The 17,533-nt window shown below is 44.5% G+C and overlaps 1 protein-coding gene across 3 annotated transcripts in view; it reads left to right on the forward strand.

Moving 5' to 3' along the window:
* Positions 1-8,445, forward strand: part of gask1a (golgi associated kinase 1A) — a 51,119-nt gene extending 42,674 nt beyond the window's left edge. For all 3 annotated transcript variants that reach the window (XM_079275439.1, XM_079275440.1, XM_079275441.1), the window contains 3 exons: positions 1,079-1,201; positions 4,319-4,422; positions 5,613-8,445. In XM_079275439.1, the coding sequence (XP_079131565.1) occupies positions 1,079-1,201; positions 4,319-4,422; positions 5,613-5,817 (432 nt within the window). In that variant the 3' untranslated portion in view covers positions 5,818-8,445. The remainder of the gene's footprint in view (positions 1-1,078; positions 1,202-4,318; positions 4,423-5,612) is intronic.
* The last annotated feature ends 9,088 nt before the right edge of the window (positions 8,446-17,533 follow it).

Here is a 17,533-nt window from a genome sequence, read left to right on the forward strand (position 1 = left end):
ATTCAGCTGCTGCTGTTTGTGAGTCTTTCTGCTTCAGTTTTATCTTCAGTAAGTGAAAGCTGCTCACTTGGGTTGAGATCAGGTGACTGACTTGGCCATTGAAGAATATTCCATTTCTTTGCCTTGAGAAGCTCTTGGGTTGGTTTCACAGTATGTTTTAGGTCATAATCCATCTGCCCTGTGAGGCTCCATCCAATCAGTTTTGTAGCATTAGTCTGAATCTGAGCAGATAGTTTAGCCCTAACCTCTTCAGAACTCATCCTGCTGCTTCTATCACCAGTGACCCAGTTCCATTGACAGCCATACATGCCCATCCAAAGCACTGCCTCCACCATGTTAAACAGATGATGGGGTTTGTTTCAGGTCATGAGCCGTTCCTTTCCTTCTCTACACGTTTCTCTTCCATCATTCTGGTACAAGTTCATCTTGGTCTCATCTGTCCAAAGAATGTTTCCCAAACTGGTCAGTCTGATTCAGATGTTTCCTATTAAAGTCTAATCGGTCTTCCTGTTCTTCAGTGTTACCAGAGGTTTGCACCTTGTTGTAAACCATCTGTACTTAGATTCATGAAGGCGTCTCTTGATTGTAGACTTTAACAATGATGGGCCTATCTCCTCCAGAGTGTTCTTGACTTCAGTAGATGTTATGAAGGGTTTTCTTCACCACGGTACCAATTAGTTTACCTAATAATGGCGTCCTTCACTTGCATTGACACCTTTTTGGTCCGCATGCTGAGAGTTCCATGGACCAACTACCAACTGCAAATATAACATTTTGGATCCTCTTATCTGCATCATTTGTCATGAAATAGTGACAGAACAGGACACCTGGCCATGAAACCGTTTGTCAGACAATTGTCCAATTCCTTTTGAGCCTCTGAACATGTGGTTGTCAATGTAAAAATGGCTGTAATTCCTAAACGGTTCATGTGATTTTTTTTGTTTTATCCATTGAATTAAAGCTGAAAGTCTGCACTGCAACCACATGTTGACTGATTAGTTTGAAATCCATTGGAGTGGTGTAAATAAGCCTCACAGCTGAAGACCTCCTTGCCGTGTTCTGGGTCTGTTGGGTGTAGGTGAACGACCGGCTGGACAGGTACTGCTGCGGTTTCACTCCCGATCCAGCAGAGCTCTGTGTGGAGAACCTGCTCCACGCCAGGTGTGGCCACACCCAGGACCTGCTGCTGGTCCACATCCTGGTATGTGTCTCACAAACTCCACTGATGTTATTTCCTCTCCCTGTGCCGCTATGATGTATGTCCTGAAACATTACACGGTTTTCTCTTCATTCTCAGTAATGAATTATTTCCCAGTCAGAAGGATAAGTTCACCGCTCTTTGCTCTGATTGATGCGTTGGTACAAAATACAAAAACATCATTTATGTTTCCTTCTCCCGCCTCGCCAAATGGTTGTGTGATTTCAGAGCGGTTTTCTGTTCCTTACCCGTCATGTCTGAAGGCTTGAAGAGCATGAAATGCAGCGCGGCTGTTCTGTTTGTCTCCCGCCGCTGCCATTCTTCCATGGCAACGCAGCAGAAGGCACACAACAGTAGCATCTATTAAAGTCCCGGCAGGGCTGATGGATGTGTTTCTCACAGCTACAGCCGACGAGTCTGGCAGATGTGTTTGCGTGGAGGAGCTTGTTAAGGTTCGCTGCCATGTGTAAAAATAGATGAAGCTGTTTGTGCGATGGTTGTTTTTGTCACAGGGTGTTTCTTTCTCGTTTTATGTTCAAACTACAGGAGAGCAGACGTTTTCACTCGTCATAGCGGGAAAATCACGGGTGTTCCTAATAACATGACGCGGTTCTGTTCAAGTGTCCCAGAAAGCCGTGACGGAGTGGCAGTGACTACGTCTACATGCACATAATAGTCTGCTTTTTGCTCTCATTCTGAAAAGAGACAACAGGGCCTCTCTCAAGAAGCACTCGGACGAAGCGATTGGTTCTCAACCCTCTGAACCCGCCGGCGGGATGGAAACGTGTTTCCTTTAAACAACAGACAAAACAACAGCGTTTATCACAGCCAGACGCTGTAACAACTGTCACTATCGTCAGATTGTCATCTATTTCTGTTACGAGCGGCTTCCGTCAGAGAGAGCAACCGGAACTAATCTTAAAAATATTGTGATATTATATTTAGTATACATGTCTCATTTAAGATTTCAGCCCAAATGAACCGTTTACTGTAAACAGATCCTGTAAAAAACGTGTAATTCACAGAGCAGAGAGGACTGGAGAGGCTGGAAGCAGAGGTTGTAAAAATGTGCATAGTTCAATGTACCGTACTTTTCGGACTATAAGCCGCTACTTTTTACCCCACGCTTTGAGGCGTCGGCTTATAGTCCGGTGCGATTTATATACGGATTTTTCTGTAGCTTTTCTCAGCCACAACAACAACCGCAACTTCCGGTTCCGGTCTAACGCAACATTTACTAGCTCCTGACACAGAACAGTTGCTACCAGCAACCCCTCTGCTACCAGCTGTTACTGACAGGGTCGCTACAATATGGACGAAGTACCTTTGACCTACCTCTCACTAGGACTGCTAACAAAAAAGGTTGAACGGCAAGATGCTTTTAACAGTACATGTCCGACTAGCTAGCTTCTAAGCTAATTTTAACATTATGGCCAATGGGGAAATGCTAACCGCGATTAGCATTAGCGAATATATAATATATATTTGTACATCTTTTCATGCAGACATACTTGCATTACAGACTAAGGTCTCTCACGGCTACCAAACGAAAAGCAATGAGGCAATAACTGTTGTTGCTCATAGCTCTGAATAGCTGTTGTGCTAGCAGCAACTGGCCAAGCAACTGGCCAAAACTTGTTCAAGAGTTTTTTTGTTTGCGTGTGAGAGAAATAAATGTTTTGTAGAACAAGTTTTGTAGAACTGGAAAAAAAAAAAACCTGGAATAAACGAGTCTGCATTTGGGTCCTTGAACACACCACATCATGAACCGGGGCAAATCCGCCCTTGAGCTTGCGTTGTCGTCCTCATTGCGCTGTCCTTTTCATCTCATAGTAGTCCAGCCTTTCAGAACCCGTTGGTGAAGGTGGATTCTTTCACACTGTTCCGGGCTGTTAGGATCCACTGGCAGACTTGAGAAAAAGCTGATCTTCTCTGCTCATAGCTCTGAATAGCATTTACGGCTAACTGGCTTGGCCAGTTGCTGCTAGCACAACAGCTATTCAGAGCTATGAGCAACAACAGTTATTGCCTCATTGCTTTTCGTTTGGTAGCCGTGAGAGACCTTAGTCTGTAATGCAAGTATGTCTGCATGAAAAGATGTACAAATATATATTATATGTTCCCTAATGCTAATCGCGGTTAGCATTTCCCCATTGGCGGTAATGTTAAAATTAGCTTAGAAGCTAGCGACATGTTATGATGTTCATAGAAGAAGACAACTTTAGTACTGTTAAAAGCATCTTGCTGTTCAACAGGGACACCTGCGGCTTATAGCCCAGTGCGGCTTATCTGTGTACAAATTATTTAATTTTTTTTGAAAATCCGCTGGCGCGGCCTATATACCGGTGTGCTCTATAGTCCGGGAAGTACGGTATATAGAATATAGAATGTGTTTTTGTCACAGGAGTCACATGACTCTGTTTAGGGATGGGCTGCGGCTACAATTCTCCGCCAAATGACCATCCCCAACTTGTAGTTGAGCCGCACATTCATTCGGCAGTTAACATTTGACTGAACATTCATCACAAGTCGCTACATGCCGTTCAAAGTAAACGGTAAAAGTTGTAGGAAAGTAAAATGTCCTCTGAATGAGAGGCTTGGATTTAATGTGATTAGTTTGTTGTGAGGTTGGACTGAAACACAAAGATATATTTCCAAATGTAGCTTATCCTGTTTAGCCTGTTGAACAACGCGGTGTTCATTTGACCTCCTTTAAATATGTTTTATGTTGTTTTTCTAACTGCATCTTCTGTTTATTCATGTGCACAAACTCACAATCAGGGAGCAGAATTCTTTTATTTTGTGCACACTAATCATCATTTTATTTCTTCATTAAACATAACTACACTATATTATTTCACTTTCATGTGCTCTATCAACAATGTTTATTGATTTAAATATTTATTTGTTTCACTTTATTCCACACGTCGCCCATAACGGGGAAAAATATTCTCTTCATTCTTTAGAAACAACTGAAACTCCCCCTTCAACCACATTTCTGAACAGTGCTGATGTGTCACCTGTGTTTCCTCCTGACAGTCAGTGTGTGTGTGTGTGTGTGTGTGTGTGTGTGTGTGTGTGTGTGTGTGTGTGTGTGTGTGTGTGTGTGTGTGTGTTCAGGTGAGGAAGAAGGATCCCTCCAGACTGGTGTTCATAGACAACGCCGGCAGACCACAGCAGTCCACCAACAACCTCAACTTCCGGCTGGTTGAGGGCATTGATGAGTGAGTACTAACTGCTGCTTCAAAGCAGGAAAGATGCAAATTTGTTGTTTTTTTGCTGCATTCTGTGCTCGATGTCCCACAGAGTCAGAAGCTCTTTTTTGGGGCTCACAGACGGCACAAACACTGATGAGAGGAAAAGTTTTTCCCCGGTGAACAGCTTTCAACTCAGCAGCGCAGAAATGTCGTCTGGAAAGTCGTGTCGGCTTGTTTCAGTGACTGTCGGATTAGATTAGTGAACATTCAATTAGCCTGCTGTTCAACATGCTGAAAGAATCGGGTCTGATACAATTTCCCCCTTTGTCTGTCACTTAGGATTACTGAGCCGCTCCATACAATGCTCTGAGATATCTTAAGCCTGGACGTGAGACTGAATGTATAGAGATTATTCAGCTCTTCTATTGTTTCCCCATCGCTGCAAAATAAAAGGAAAAGTTGGTTATTTTCCAGAGGTGGAGAGTGACTCATTTTCAAGTTTACTTTTATAAACTTTGCTCAAGTATTTGTCTTAGATTTGATACATTGCTGGCAATCCAGCCCTGGTCTCATTCCCATATTACGAATCTGCATCGTCAATTACGTTTCGATGGGGAACATAAATCTCCCAATTTACATTTGTATGTGACGTATCACAAACTGTTTAATCAAGGTCCGTGAAGGGAGGAGGAAGGGTCCAACATGGGACTTTCACCCAGGAGACCTCTGTTCATGTCCTGTGCTAAACCAAAACTGATGTATTTAAACACAAAACACGACCTTTTACTGTACCTAACCAAATAGCCTAACCCTATATTGGTGACATACACGTGTTTAGAATTGTTGAAATGCATTATTTGATTCTGAAACATTCACTTTCTTTTTTTTGTAAACTTACAATGCCAAACATTTTATTCTGGGGACTTGGTTGTGCATTCCCAGTTACTGTACATCAGAGGTACTCAACTTGCAGCAAGGATACAGGGTGCGCACCGACCATTTTATAATTCACAATAAAAGTTAGTTGTATGGGAATTTAATTTAGTAGGAAACAGGGTTGACTGGACACTGGATCAGGTTGCGAGAAAAATGATCAGTGCAATACTCTTACATAGAGGTGTACAGAGAACATTACCGCCTCTAGAAACTTCCAGGAAGGGTTTACACATTTGTTTTGAAGCCACAACACATCAAATATGATGCTGTTCTGTCGTCAGGTTTCCAGAGAGAGCGGTGGAGGTGCTCCAGTCAGGCTGTCTCGAGAGTCTTCTTCTACGCTCCCTTTACACGGACAGGGAATTCTGGGACAGCCAGGGCGGGGCCAGCGGTCTCAGGCCTCTCATCCGCACTCTGGAGCACAGAGGGAAGATTCTCCGCCGGCACATCAGAGACATGAAACTACAGCTCAAGAGGGACCTGTGACTGAGCTAGCTGAACCCAACAAGTTGATCACATATTTCAGGTTAATCACAGCTGCAATGGTTCCGGGAGCACTGCAGACACGCTGGATGTTCAAAACAAACACCCTTTTTCATTAGGGGTTATAATGAATACAACATCCACAACCTCAGGGTCCATGGAGCAATCTATTATAACCTACCAGTGGTGATATTATGTGTGAAAGTCCAACTTAAATCCAAAAAGTCATTCAGTTTGCAATCAAACTTCACGTCACAAGTGATTTTCAAAATAATTATTAATATTTGGTTTACTTAAAAGTGATCAATTGGAAATTTCAAGCGTGTCCATGATAGAGAGATTGCCTCCACACCGCCCTCAACATGACGACAGCTGAGCCGATGGCTAGAAGCTAACAGTGCTAGAAGCTAACGGTGCTAGCAGCTAGCGGTGCTAGAAGCTAACGGTGCTAGAAGCTAACGGTGCTAGAAGCTAACGGTGCTAGAAGCTAACGATGCTAGAAGCTAACGGTGCTAGAAGCTAACGGTGCTAGAAGCTAACGGTGCTAGCAGCTAACGGTGCTAGAAGCTAACGATGCTTACATCGCGAACAGTGCAAACAAGGGCAACAGTGCAGACAGAGCTAAAGGTGTTTACCTGAGGGGGAGTTGTGCTCTGAATTTCAAATTGTGTGGAGAAGAAGAGAGTTCTCCTTCAGCCTCCAAGCCTCAGAGCGTGAGGGTCAGTTTGCATGTTGACAGCTAAGCTGGCGAAGGCACCAAGCCGCCATGTAAAAGCTAGCTGCTAGCTTAAGCTCACAAGCCAAACACACACACGGTGTTCTGTTAGCAGAACGACGACCAAACAGGCTCCCCGACCATGATTACTGTTCTATGCAAATATGTTTAAATTAAATAATTGTAATGAATATTCGCAAAGAATTCCAAGTTGAGAGCAAAACCAAACGCAGTCATAAAACAAAAAAGATTTATAATGCTTTATTATTATTATTATTATTATTATTATTTTGTCTTCTTTGTTCAAAAGAGAGAACAAGACTTAAAGATGTTCCACTGACGTGCCCGTTATTACAGGTTTCTAAGTTGTAACATGTGACTTTATTAATCATTCACTAATGATTTTATAGATCACTTCTAAGCCATTAATAATGGGTTGGAAAGAATCTCTCTACTTGGTGTCATCAAGAGTCAAATAATTAATAAATGTTCATTTACCTTTTATCATAGTCATAGTTAAGTTATGAATAAGCAGCTCTAATAACAATGAGGATGTCTTCATCACGAACAACTGTCCTGCTGCAACCCAAACGCTGTCCTTATTAAGGGCTCATAACTGCTCTATGAGGCATTAATCAACCATTAATGAAGCCTTTACTAACAGCGTAATAGACTCCTCACAAAGGATGCTTTTATCTGATCCGTACTGCCATCAAAGCGCGCACAGAGGACGAAATGATTCTGCTCCTGGAGAAGAGTCAAACAAACCTCAAGGTAACGCAAGAAGCATCGGCAAGCACACGCAGGCTCTCACGTCCACAGTGTGTATCTCGTGCTAATTGTTTGATTATCAGCAGCACACAAATATGTCCCTGAAGCTCGGTCTGTTGACAGGGGAGGCTTGTCACTCCGAGTATACTCGTGTTTTTTCATCCAGTCCGTCTGCGCTCACTAATGTCTCTCCAAGTGTCCCCTCATGGGAGGTAAATGTGAGACGAATTATTCCCCCGCTCCTCCTCGCAGCCAAGTGAGATGATCTTTTTTTCCCCTAAACAATTTAGTGTTAAGAAGCAAAGTCTATTTTCTTTTCCATTTAAACATTTTACAGAGAGCAAGCGGCAGATCAAGTGATTGATTCGGATGTCTGTTTTTATGAGATAAGCTGCTCTGCTTCTAATCGAGGGATTAAAAATGTCTGTCAGCAAATAGCTTCTGGACTGGATCCTGGAAGCCTTTTGATGAAAATGGACCAAATATAGATACATTATTTTACATGTTTTATTTTCTTCTTTTTTTTCAAGTGCCTGTCCTTGCACATTGTTGAAATGCACAGCAGCGTACTGAAGCGAAAGATGAAAGAAAAAGGATGAAAATTGGATAAAACTCAAGTGTCTTAAGGAAGGACAAGAGCTGAGGCTCTTCAGTCTGAGCGACACATTTCTAGAGCTGAACTGTCACAAAACCGTCTTCTGGTATTTGGGTCTGGTGAAGAGCACAGATGATATCACTTGGAGCTGTTCTATGCCTTACTCTGAATTAACATTCCAGTCGTAGCTTCGTGGATTAATGACATTTTCTATGGCTCGCTCTTTTCATCACTGAATAAATGGCTCGAATGAGAAATGGCTCAAACGTGTGATCCCGTCTTTATCCCCACTTGATCTCTCTTACATTGAATGTTTGGCGATTGGTCAATTGTCAAGATGGTTGCAAAAATGTTTTTCTGCGGAGCGACAAAGCGATTAGTCGGCTAATCGCTGCAGCTCTATTGTATGACGAGTGGAAAGTTGAACGTTGTGACCGTTAGATACCCCGCTGCAGTCCGTATGTCTGTTTCTTTATCTTTCTTTAATGCATTGCTGTCTTTTGAATTTCTCTGTTGAATGTCTGTTTTGTATCATTTCAGAAAATGTGCAATAAAACTTAATTGAGAAATGGATGTTTTGTAGAGGATCATTTACAGTGGGTAAAAAACATCCAATGCTATCAATGCAATGAACTCCATGCTGCAGGTTATTGTTATTCACCTCCAGGGATAGAAAGTAGAACGTAGCTCAAACTCAACTAAAGCGTTTACAGTATAATGACATTCAAATAGCGAGTTTAGCTAAAGAACACGGTTTATTGGCCCACACCAGAAGGCTGACGTTCCTCTGAGTCCACGTTGGGTCAGTGGTGGTCCTCCATTATTTTCTACACTAACCATTTTCTGTGGTTGCCATGGTCACACAGTACGCAAGCGTGGCAAGTAAAGAAAAGTCCATTGTTAACTCTGACAGCTGCAGAAATATAATTGTGCACATGCACAGCAGCTAACTGACAGTTAAGTTAGGAGAAGAAGAAGAAACACACAACAAAAAAGATTGGGCTGGCAATCCTCTCCGAGGGTATTTGATATGTTTATGTAAAAATGAACCACCAGGGAGGAAGAGGAGGAGGATTGGGGCATTTCTAATGTAATTCAATTCTTCTACGCGCAATCAGGGATGCAAAAAGCTGAAGCATCAGCTGTTTATTTCCAGAAGGCCCAGGAGCTCAGAGCTGATTCCAAAAACAGCAACGAGAACAAACAAGAAAAGAACACAGTGTGTGTGATGGGGCTTAGACATTGAGCATCATTCATTGCTAAACATTTAAACATTTCTGCCTCAGTCATCTGAGTCCGATGCACAACTTTGAACTGGATTGGAAGTGGAGTTCAGTTCACCCCGTATCCTCCCACCAATCCCCGTGCCAGCTTCCTCCCAAGCTGGATGGAGCCAGAACACCATGCCCTGTGTGTTGGTAAATAGTCTTCAAATTCTGTTTACGTTGTGCTACTAGCCGGGAGCAGAGAAGTTATTACATCCACGGTACAGGTTTCATACAGGCGGCAACCTCCGGTTCCACCGAGTGAAGCCGATGCGGAAGTGTCTTAAAAGCTGCATTCTCTCTGCTGACCAGCAGGGGGCGACTCCTCCGGTTGCAAAAAAGAAGTCTATGAGAAAATGACTCTACTTCTCTCTTGATTTATTACCTCAGTAAACATTGTAAACATGAGTTTATGGTCTCAATCAAAGGGCAGATGAGCGTGGAGGGCGGCACAGTCCTGTTGGTCTGATACAAAAACGATTCGTGAACTTTACACCGTATGGGACATAGAGACATAAATGATGTCTATTTAAGTGTTCATACGGAGAAATTGATGCACCTCAAATAAAATGATCCTGGTATTTACATACATCTCTCTATACATCCATGGCAACAAACTCACTGGCGTTTTCAGCCCAAACACTACCGCAGTGCCATCCAGCAGCGGCTGCCTTCCTCTTTTTGTCTCCTTTGGGATTACACAAACTCAATATTGACATGCAGAGAAGGGCACATCATGAAATGGGTAAATCAATGGAAGTGGACGTGAAGCAGCTCCATTTTTTATTATGTGGATTGTACTCACTTCTCACTCAACCAAGCGTGTGCCGCTTAAACTGAAGCGTCTCAGAGGGAAACGGTGTCTGATGTGCAGCACTGCGTCTGCTGCTGAAAGAACACATTAGCCTAGTACCTGTTTGCACTTCCACATGAATATATGTCTCCCATTCAGGCTCAAAACACAATTTAATATGTGTGTGTGTGTGTGTGTGTGTGTGTGTGTGTGTGTGTGTGTGTGTGTGTGTGTGTGTGTGTGTGTGTGTGTGTGTGTGTGTGTGTGTGTGTGTGTGTGTGTGTGTGTGTGTGTGTGTGTGAGAGAGAGAAGGACCGACGAAGCGATATGAACGTAAAAACGGCCGGTCACCCATGACTCATCAGTAATGGCTATTGCAGCAGTATGGTGAAGGTCATTATCGGAGCGATGAAGATGGACAATAAGAAGATGTCTACCGGTCTGCTGTTGCTACCTTCAGGCCCATGACGTGGATATGTGAGTCACAGTCCTGATCTCTGGGAGACATAGGACAAACAGGAAGCAAGGACATTTATTCCTCCCTTATTAGGGATGTATCAGATTTTACATTAGCTTTATTATCTGCCGACTGTATATAAGAAGTGGAGATGGTCTATTTACAGTCTGTTTGACTCTAATGGATCATAATCTACTAAATGAACATCATGCTGTATTGAAGAAGACTTGAAACTGGAGATTGAGACCATAAACTCATGTTTACAATGTTTACTGAGGTAATAAATCAAGAGAGAAGTAGAGTCATTTTCTCATAGACTTCTATACAACCAGAGGAGTCGCCCCCTGCTGGACAGTAGAGAGAATGCAAGTTGTAAGACTTCCGCATCGGCTTCACTCTGCAGAACTCATGGTTGCCGCCTGATGCTATCACAGGACACACATTTATCGAAAGTAACTCCCAAGTTCATGACTGTTCAAGGCCCACGTATCAAATCAAACAATGGTTGAAAGTAAATATTGTAAATGACTCCTGTGTGACGACAGTTCCCGCGCTCCGTCAGCTTGCTATCAGGACTATGAGAAAATGTGACTTTTTAAATTGAATGGGTGGAAAATCTGAAAACGTTGCAATGGAAAATGCGTTGGTTCTTGTACTCGCTAATTCCACTGATGACACTATTACCACACTTCATGTGAAAGAATGGAGCGGCTCAGTCCTCCTCTCCCTGATTGTTGCTGCAGGCCGCCGGCGATTAAAAGAATATTTACACATTCTCTGCTTGTGCCCATCAGCTAATCATGATGTTTTCACAGCGGGCGACGGAGAGACATAAATAACAAGCTGCAAGCAGGGAGCTCAGCTGCTCTCCATAGTTCTCACTGTGGAGCAGAGATAGGTCAATGCCTCGAGCCGCTGCTCTTCTTTGACACCCTGATTTCTGCTCCCTTTTCTTCCCTTATCTGTTTCCCTTTCACTCGTTCTCAGCTCGACATTTGCAGCGCTAAGCCCTGATTTTGAATGCGACAGCTCCTCTGTGATGTGAAGGAACACTTGCTAACAAGTTGTGATTAAACAGGATGTGTCCTTATCTGTCTGTTACAGTGCTATCAATGAAAGGGCTGATGAAGCCCTGTCACCAGGGACAAATGTTGGCATTGTACGTTTCTGGAAACCACGGAAACGATGAGTTTTTTTTCTTTGTTATGTGCACATTTTTGCATTCGGCAGAGCAAAGTGAGACATTACAATGAGCAATGTGAAGTAGTATATTTTCAGCAGCTGTTAGTGAACGTTTTGTGGTAAAGAAACGAGTGCAACGAGCTAAACCGTCCACTCAGGGCAGGTGGATCCAAAGTAAACATTGAGTTTACACTTGTGACATAATGTTACGTTAGAGCTCAGCTTATTTATTTACGATTTTTGCATTACATTGCTTCGTTACGTGGTCTCGTGCCGTGGTCTCGTGACGTGGTCTCGTTACGTGGTCTCGTTACGTGGTCTCGTGACGTGGTCTCGTGACGTGGTCTCGTTACGTGGTCTCGTGACGTGGTCTCGTGACGTGGTCTCGTGACGTGATCTCGTGACGTGGTCTCGTGACGTGGTCTCGTGACGTGGTCTCGTGACGTGGTCTCGTGACGTGGTCTCGTTACGTGGTCTCGTTACGTGGCCTCGTGACGTGGCCTCGTGACGTGGCCTCGTGACGTGGCCTCGTGACGTGGCCTCGTGACGTGGTCTCGTGACGTGGTCTCGTGACGTGGCCTCGTGACGTGGCCTCGTTACGTGGCCTCGTGACGTGGCCTCGTGACGTGGCCTCGTGACGTGGCCTCGTTACGTGGCCTCGTTACGTGGCCTCGTGACGTGGCCTCGTGACGTGGCCTCGTGACGTGGCCTCGTTACGTGGCCTCGTGACGTGGCCTCGTGACGTGGCCTCGTGACGTGGTCTCGTGACGTGGTCTCGTGACGTGGCCTCGTGACGTGGCCTCGTTACGTGGCCTCGTGACGTGGCCTCGTGACGTGGCCTCGTGACGTGGCCTCGTGACGTGGCCTCGTGACGTGGCCTCGTGACGTGGCCTCGTGACGTGGCCTCGTGACGTGGCCTCGTGACGTGGCCTCGTTACGTGGCCTCGTGACGTGGTCTCGTGACGTGGTCTCGTGACGTGGTCTCGTGACGTGGTCTCGTTACGTGGTCTCGTGACGTGGTCTCGTGACGTGGTCTCGTGACGTGGTCTCGTTACGTGGTCTCGTGACGTGGTCTCGTGACGTGGTCTCGTGACGTGGTCTCGTGACGTGGTCTCGTTACGTGGTCTCGTGACGTGGTCTCGTGACGTGGTCTCGTGACGTGGTCTCGTGACGTGGTCTCGTTACGTCGTGTTAACACGTGAACCAGGTTTAACCAATCGTTTTACAGAGTTAACCACGTGGTGTTCGGTGTTTCTTTAAGCGTGATACGAGACTCGTATGAAACGTATTCATGAATGTATTTTTGGCTCGGAAACGCCGACATTCAAAGCATCCGCTGGTTTGCATAAACATACGATGCCAACATTCTCTAAGTCGGCTGGGTTGATGAAGCACACTGAGATGTTGACAGATGTTGATGACACAATTCCTTTTTCATGTTCAAAACTGGTCCACTCACAGTTTTGGCCTTCCATTATGTCAGCATAACGACATTAGCACAGAGCTCAAAGACACACACACACACACAGCCGCCAGCATGGCTGTTGAACAGTATTTCGTGAACTCTCCTTCTGGCGACCCACTTTAAAAAAAATGACAAACCATCGGGACCCAAGTCACAATAGGCCTTATTTATAAATCCTGAGAGCGAATCTGAGCAGAATATGAGGCTCATATTGATCTAATTGCTTGTGATTTATGAGGGGAAGATTGTTCGTGATCACTGTTGTTTTTTTGTGCATAGGTAACTTTTGGTACGTTTTATAGATGACAACCCTGATCACGACCATTATTCACGTCTTTATAGATTATAGCGCGGCCCTTGGCTGCCTTATCTTGGATTATATTTACACACCGTCAACTGTGAATCTAAATTGAAATGACACACACTGGCCGTATAGTGAGCCCTGACTAATGTCTACTAAAGCGGTGATTCTTAACCATAGGGCCGCTGGCCTGTAGCGAAAGTTATGGATAAGTTATTAAAAAGAAAAAATGAAGACGACAGTGGTGCCATACCCCCCAAAAGTCTAAATGTGTGTGCAAGTACAACCCTGACTTTCTTAAGTACGGCTTTGTGAACGGAGGCAACGAGGCAGAGCCGAGTGCTCAGTGTGTGGAATGTGAGCTAATGCTATCAAACGAAGCACTGAAGCCTTCAAAAATAAAGCGACACCAAGCGACGAAACATCCAACGCTCGTGGGAAAGCCTGTTGGGCTTCTTGTTGTGTATGCAGGTTTCCATACACATGATAATAAATGTCTTTGTGATCATCACATTGTATCATCTCATTTATTTAACAAGGGTTTTGCCTGTTCAACTCCGCGAGGACACCGGCATCCTCGATCCCCTCCCCTTCCGTTCCTACGGCTTGTTTGCGCAAAAACGTCACAAAACATGTCCGTGTTTGGTATCCCAGCATGCCCAAAATCCTCATCTTTGTAAAGAAATCATCGATTTTCTTTCATTTCTTATGGTTTCTCCACAAAAGGAGCCCATACACACTGTCCATAGTCGCCATAACCGCTGCAAGTCGTATCTTGCAGCATCTCGACGGAAAAAGACACATTACAGACCCGACAACGTGCTAGCGGATGTTACCATGGAGCTACTGCCTTCAGAAAACGCTAGTACTTATAGTACAAACCTTATCCTCCTCTTCCATAAGCCGTCAACCAACGTTTGCGTAACTGAGCTATTCTCATACTCGATCGTGCGCTCGGTCGCAGCCATTACGCACAGCAAGTCCGCTACTCACACACCATGTCTTCGACCATATATTCATAGTTTTTGCAATTTGCAGAGGCTAAAAATAAAAGGAAAACAATATAATATCAAAATATAAAGGGAGAAACACCTTTAGTGTGTCAGAATATCATGTGGTTACCATGTGTTCATTTGGGTCTCCAAATGTCCTTTTAGAGCTCCGCCTGAATCTCTTCATGGAAGAAACTCTGTAGAATGGTCATACTTTGTCCAATTATTCAAATTTGAGGCAGTTGTTCACTGATAGTGTAGTTACAGCCCTATACTGTCCTTTACCTGTACAGATACAGCCACCGGCAGTTATTTATACTGAAAGATACTTTTTTATTTTATGCGGACAAAAATCTGACATTTTTACTGACTCCAAAGGCCCACTGCTCTGTTTCTGTATGACCTACAGGTTGTCTGACACTTTTGATGCGTATAGTCAGAGTGGGCCCCGGGACACTTTGTACTTGAAAAGTTGGGCCCGAGGTCAAAAAGGTTAAGAACCCCTGTACTAAAGCACATCCTGTGGCCTCAACAGTCCACTGGAGGTCAAGGACAGGTTCCATGTTGAAACCTGTCACTGGGAGGAAAACAGAACCCAACGGAGAAACATCGTCCATGAAGGGGTCACACTTCATGAAGAGGATCTCCAACCCACAGCCTGCAACCTCTGCTCTTCAATCCCGCTGAAGAAAAGAGACTTGTAGTCCGCACTAACCCACATAGAGCAACTGCGTCTTCAATCTCCAGATAAAAGCATCGTATTAATAGCAGCGTTGGTGCTTGGAAGGAGAATATAAGCACAGAGAGGGTGTGACAAAATGTTTCTCAGCCCAGACTCACTGGAAAGTATTAACTAATTGTAGTGGAGTTGCAGGCTGGGAGCCAGACAAACATATTGGGTTGAAACCAGTTGGAGACGTCGGCTGTTTCCTGTCCCAACATGAGTAAGCCTCCACCCAGGAGACTCTGTGAACCGCAGCCACATTTACAGCTCGAGCTATAAAAAGAATAGCGGTTCAAAAATGACGGCTACCAAAAAGAATGCTTGTGGTCATGGTTCTATATCATTTAAAAAAACAATACACACATTCTTTCATGCAGCCTGCGTTCACTCAGTAACAGCTTGAGTTCAACATATGTTCTCCAACATTCCTGTGAGCGGGCGCGTGGTCCTTTTGATGTGACGCGGCTGCTCTCTCTCTGCAGCGCTCTGTCACATCTTTGCAGGTGAGCCATGTGACGGCGGTGCCTGCGGGCCGACAGCCCGGATACCGGAGCTGCTGTGGGGCTGCTGATGGCGCTTTGCATGACACAGTATGTATGTGTGTTCACGTTATGTCCCAAAGTCTGCCCTGAAAAACAATGTGATGTCATCAGCTTTAATATGTGTTGTGAATAAATACAACAATATGGATCTCATTGGTTGTTTGGTACCTTAATGTTGTAGTCAGGACCACCTTAAGCAAGACCGAGTCATGAACGAGACCAGAATGTATCAAGACCGAGACAAGACCAAGACTGTGAGGGGTTGAGACTGAGTCAAGTCCAACACATGACATGTAATGCAGAGGCACTCCTCAAGTTGATCTGAAACGCTGGTCTGGTCTTGGTCTTAACTTTGTGTGTGTAAGTGTACCATGAGAGGTAAATTTATCATGTGGGAATTTTCCTTTGTTTTCAATGAGCCATCACAGTAATGATGCTAACAAATCAATCAGATAATGCTCGAGCTCAAAGACCTGAGACCTGACCTGGACTCAAGCTCAAAGACCTGAGACCTGACTTGGACTTGTGAGCATCTGTGCTTCAAGCCTGTGGATGTGCCATTTGCTCCTGCTACAGGATACTTTGATGGAAAGAGATCACAGGGCTGAGAGGTATGAATAATGAAAACAAGCCTGTCTCATGGTGGAAAGCAGACTGCTGGGTGGCAGGAGATCGCCCTGACCTGTCTGGTCTGGTCTCGGAGTCCTGGCTATTGTTGCCCGAAGAGCTGCCAACCAGGCTGGCACAGCTGATGCTCCTGACTCCTGCAATGATCTCACTGTTTCCTTTAAGATGCTGAACCCCGCCAAGGCAGCCGGTCATGATGCCAACTCCTCCTTCAGTGCAGTTTAAATATGCCAAACGCTCGTCAGCAAGCGTTGTCCTCATTCATGTGTTCCAGTACATTCGGTTAAGGTCCCCCTCTCATGGGATCAAGCAGGCTTAGAAGTACGGCTGTGTTCAGTCAGGTGCTCACCTGCTCACGATCATATAAGCCTTATATTATAAGGTGATGAGGGAATGGCAGTTCAAATGGTCAGGAGCGTCGATTTACACGCAGATCTTCTCACGAGTTACAGATGAGACCTCTTGTGAATTGCTCTATCATTTTATAAAAGTGGGGCCTCCGAAAAAAACGTCCTCCAGCTTTGTATGCTTGTACTTCCATTAATATAATTACACATATTTACACAACTGCATCTTAACACTAATCCACAGTGATTGACGGCGACACTGTCGGCTCGGTAACACTCTTTATCAACAGTCCTTACAGAAGACGGTGGATGGTTCAGCCGGTCTGAATGAAGATACAGCGTCGATAAAGATGTTGCATGTTTACACATTTCACTGTCTCTAGCTACATTTCTAATTACTCACCCTTTCCCTCCTTTCCCCACCCATCACCTGACATTGCCCCGCCCACCTGCTCACCTGTTCCCTCTCTCCTCGTCAGTCCTCCAGATATTTAACCAGACCATTGTCCTTCCTGTCAGTTCGTTCTTGCTGCTTTGTTGCCATCTTCTGCTATTTGAATGCTACTTTGGAACCTACAAATATAAACTACATGCTTGCAGAATAATTCATCCCTGCTGAGTCAGTAATGAGGAGACGCACCTTTGGATCAGTTGCAGCTTTGAGTCTGTGTGGACTCGTCTCTCATTAGCTTTGCACGTCTGAACACTGCATTCATCTTTTCTCCAATTCTTCTTAGTTTTTAGTAAAAAAAAAACCCACTTACGAGCAGTGAACTGGATTCCTTTTGCTTTAAAGAGACAGGTTGTCCCGGTGGGGGAAGCTAACTCTTTGCTCTATGTCATGATATCTTACATACAGACAGCATTTAGACATAAGACAACTTCATGGAAACCAATTACTGTTTAGAGGTGAATATGTTTGCAGCACTCATTATGACATCTG

The sequence above is a fragment of the Melanostigma gelatinosum genome, assembly GCF_949748355.1.
Source record: "Melanostigma gelatinosum genome assembly, chromosome: 9".
Taxonomy (NCBI): Eukaryota; Metazoa; Chordata; class Actinopteri; order Perciformes; family Zoarcidae; genus Melanostigma; species Melanostigma gelatinosum.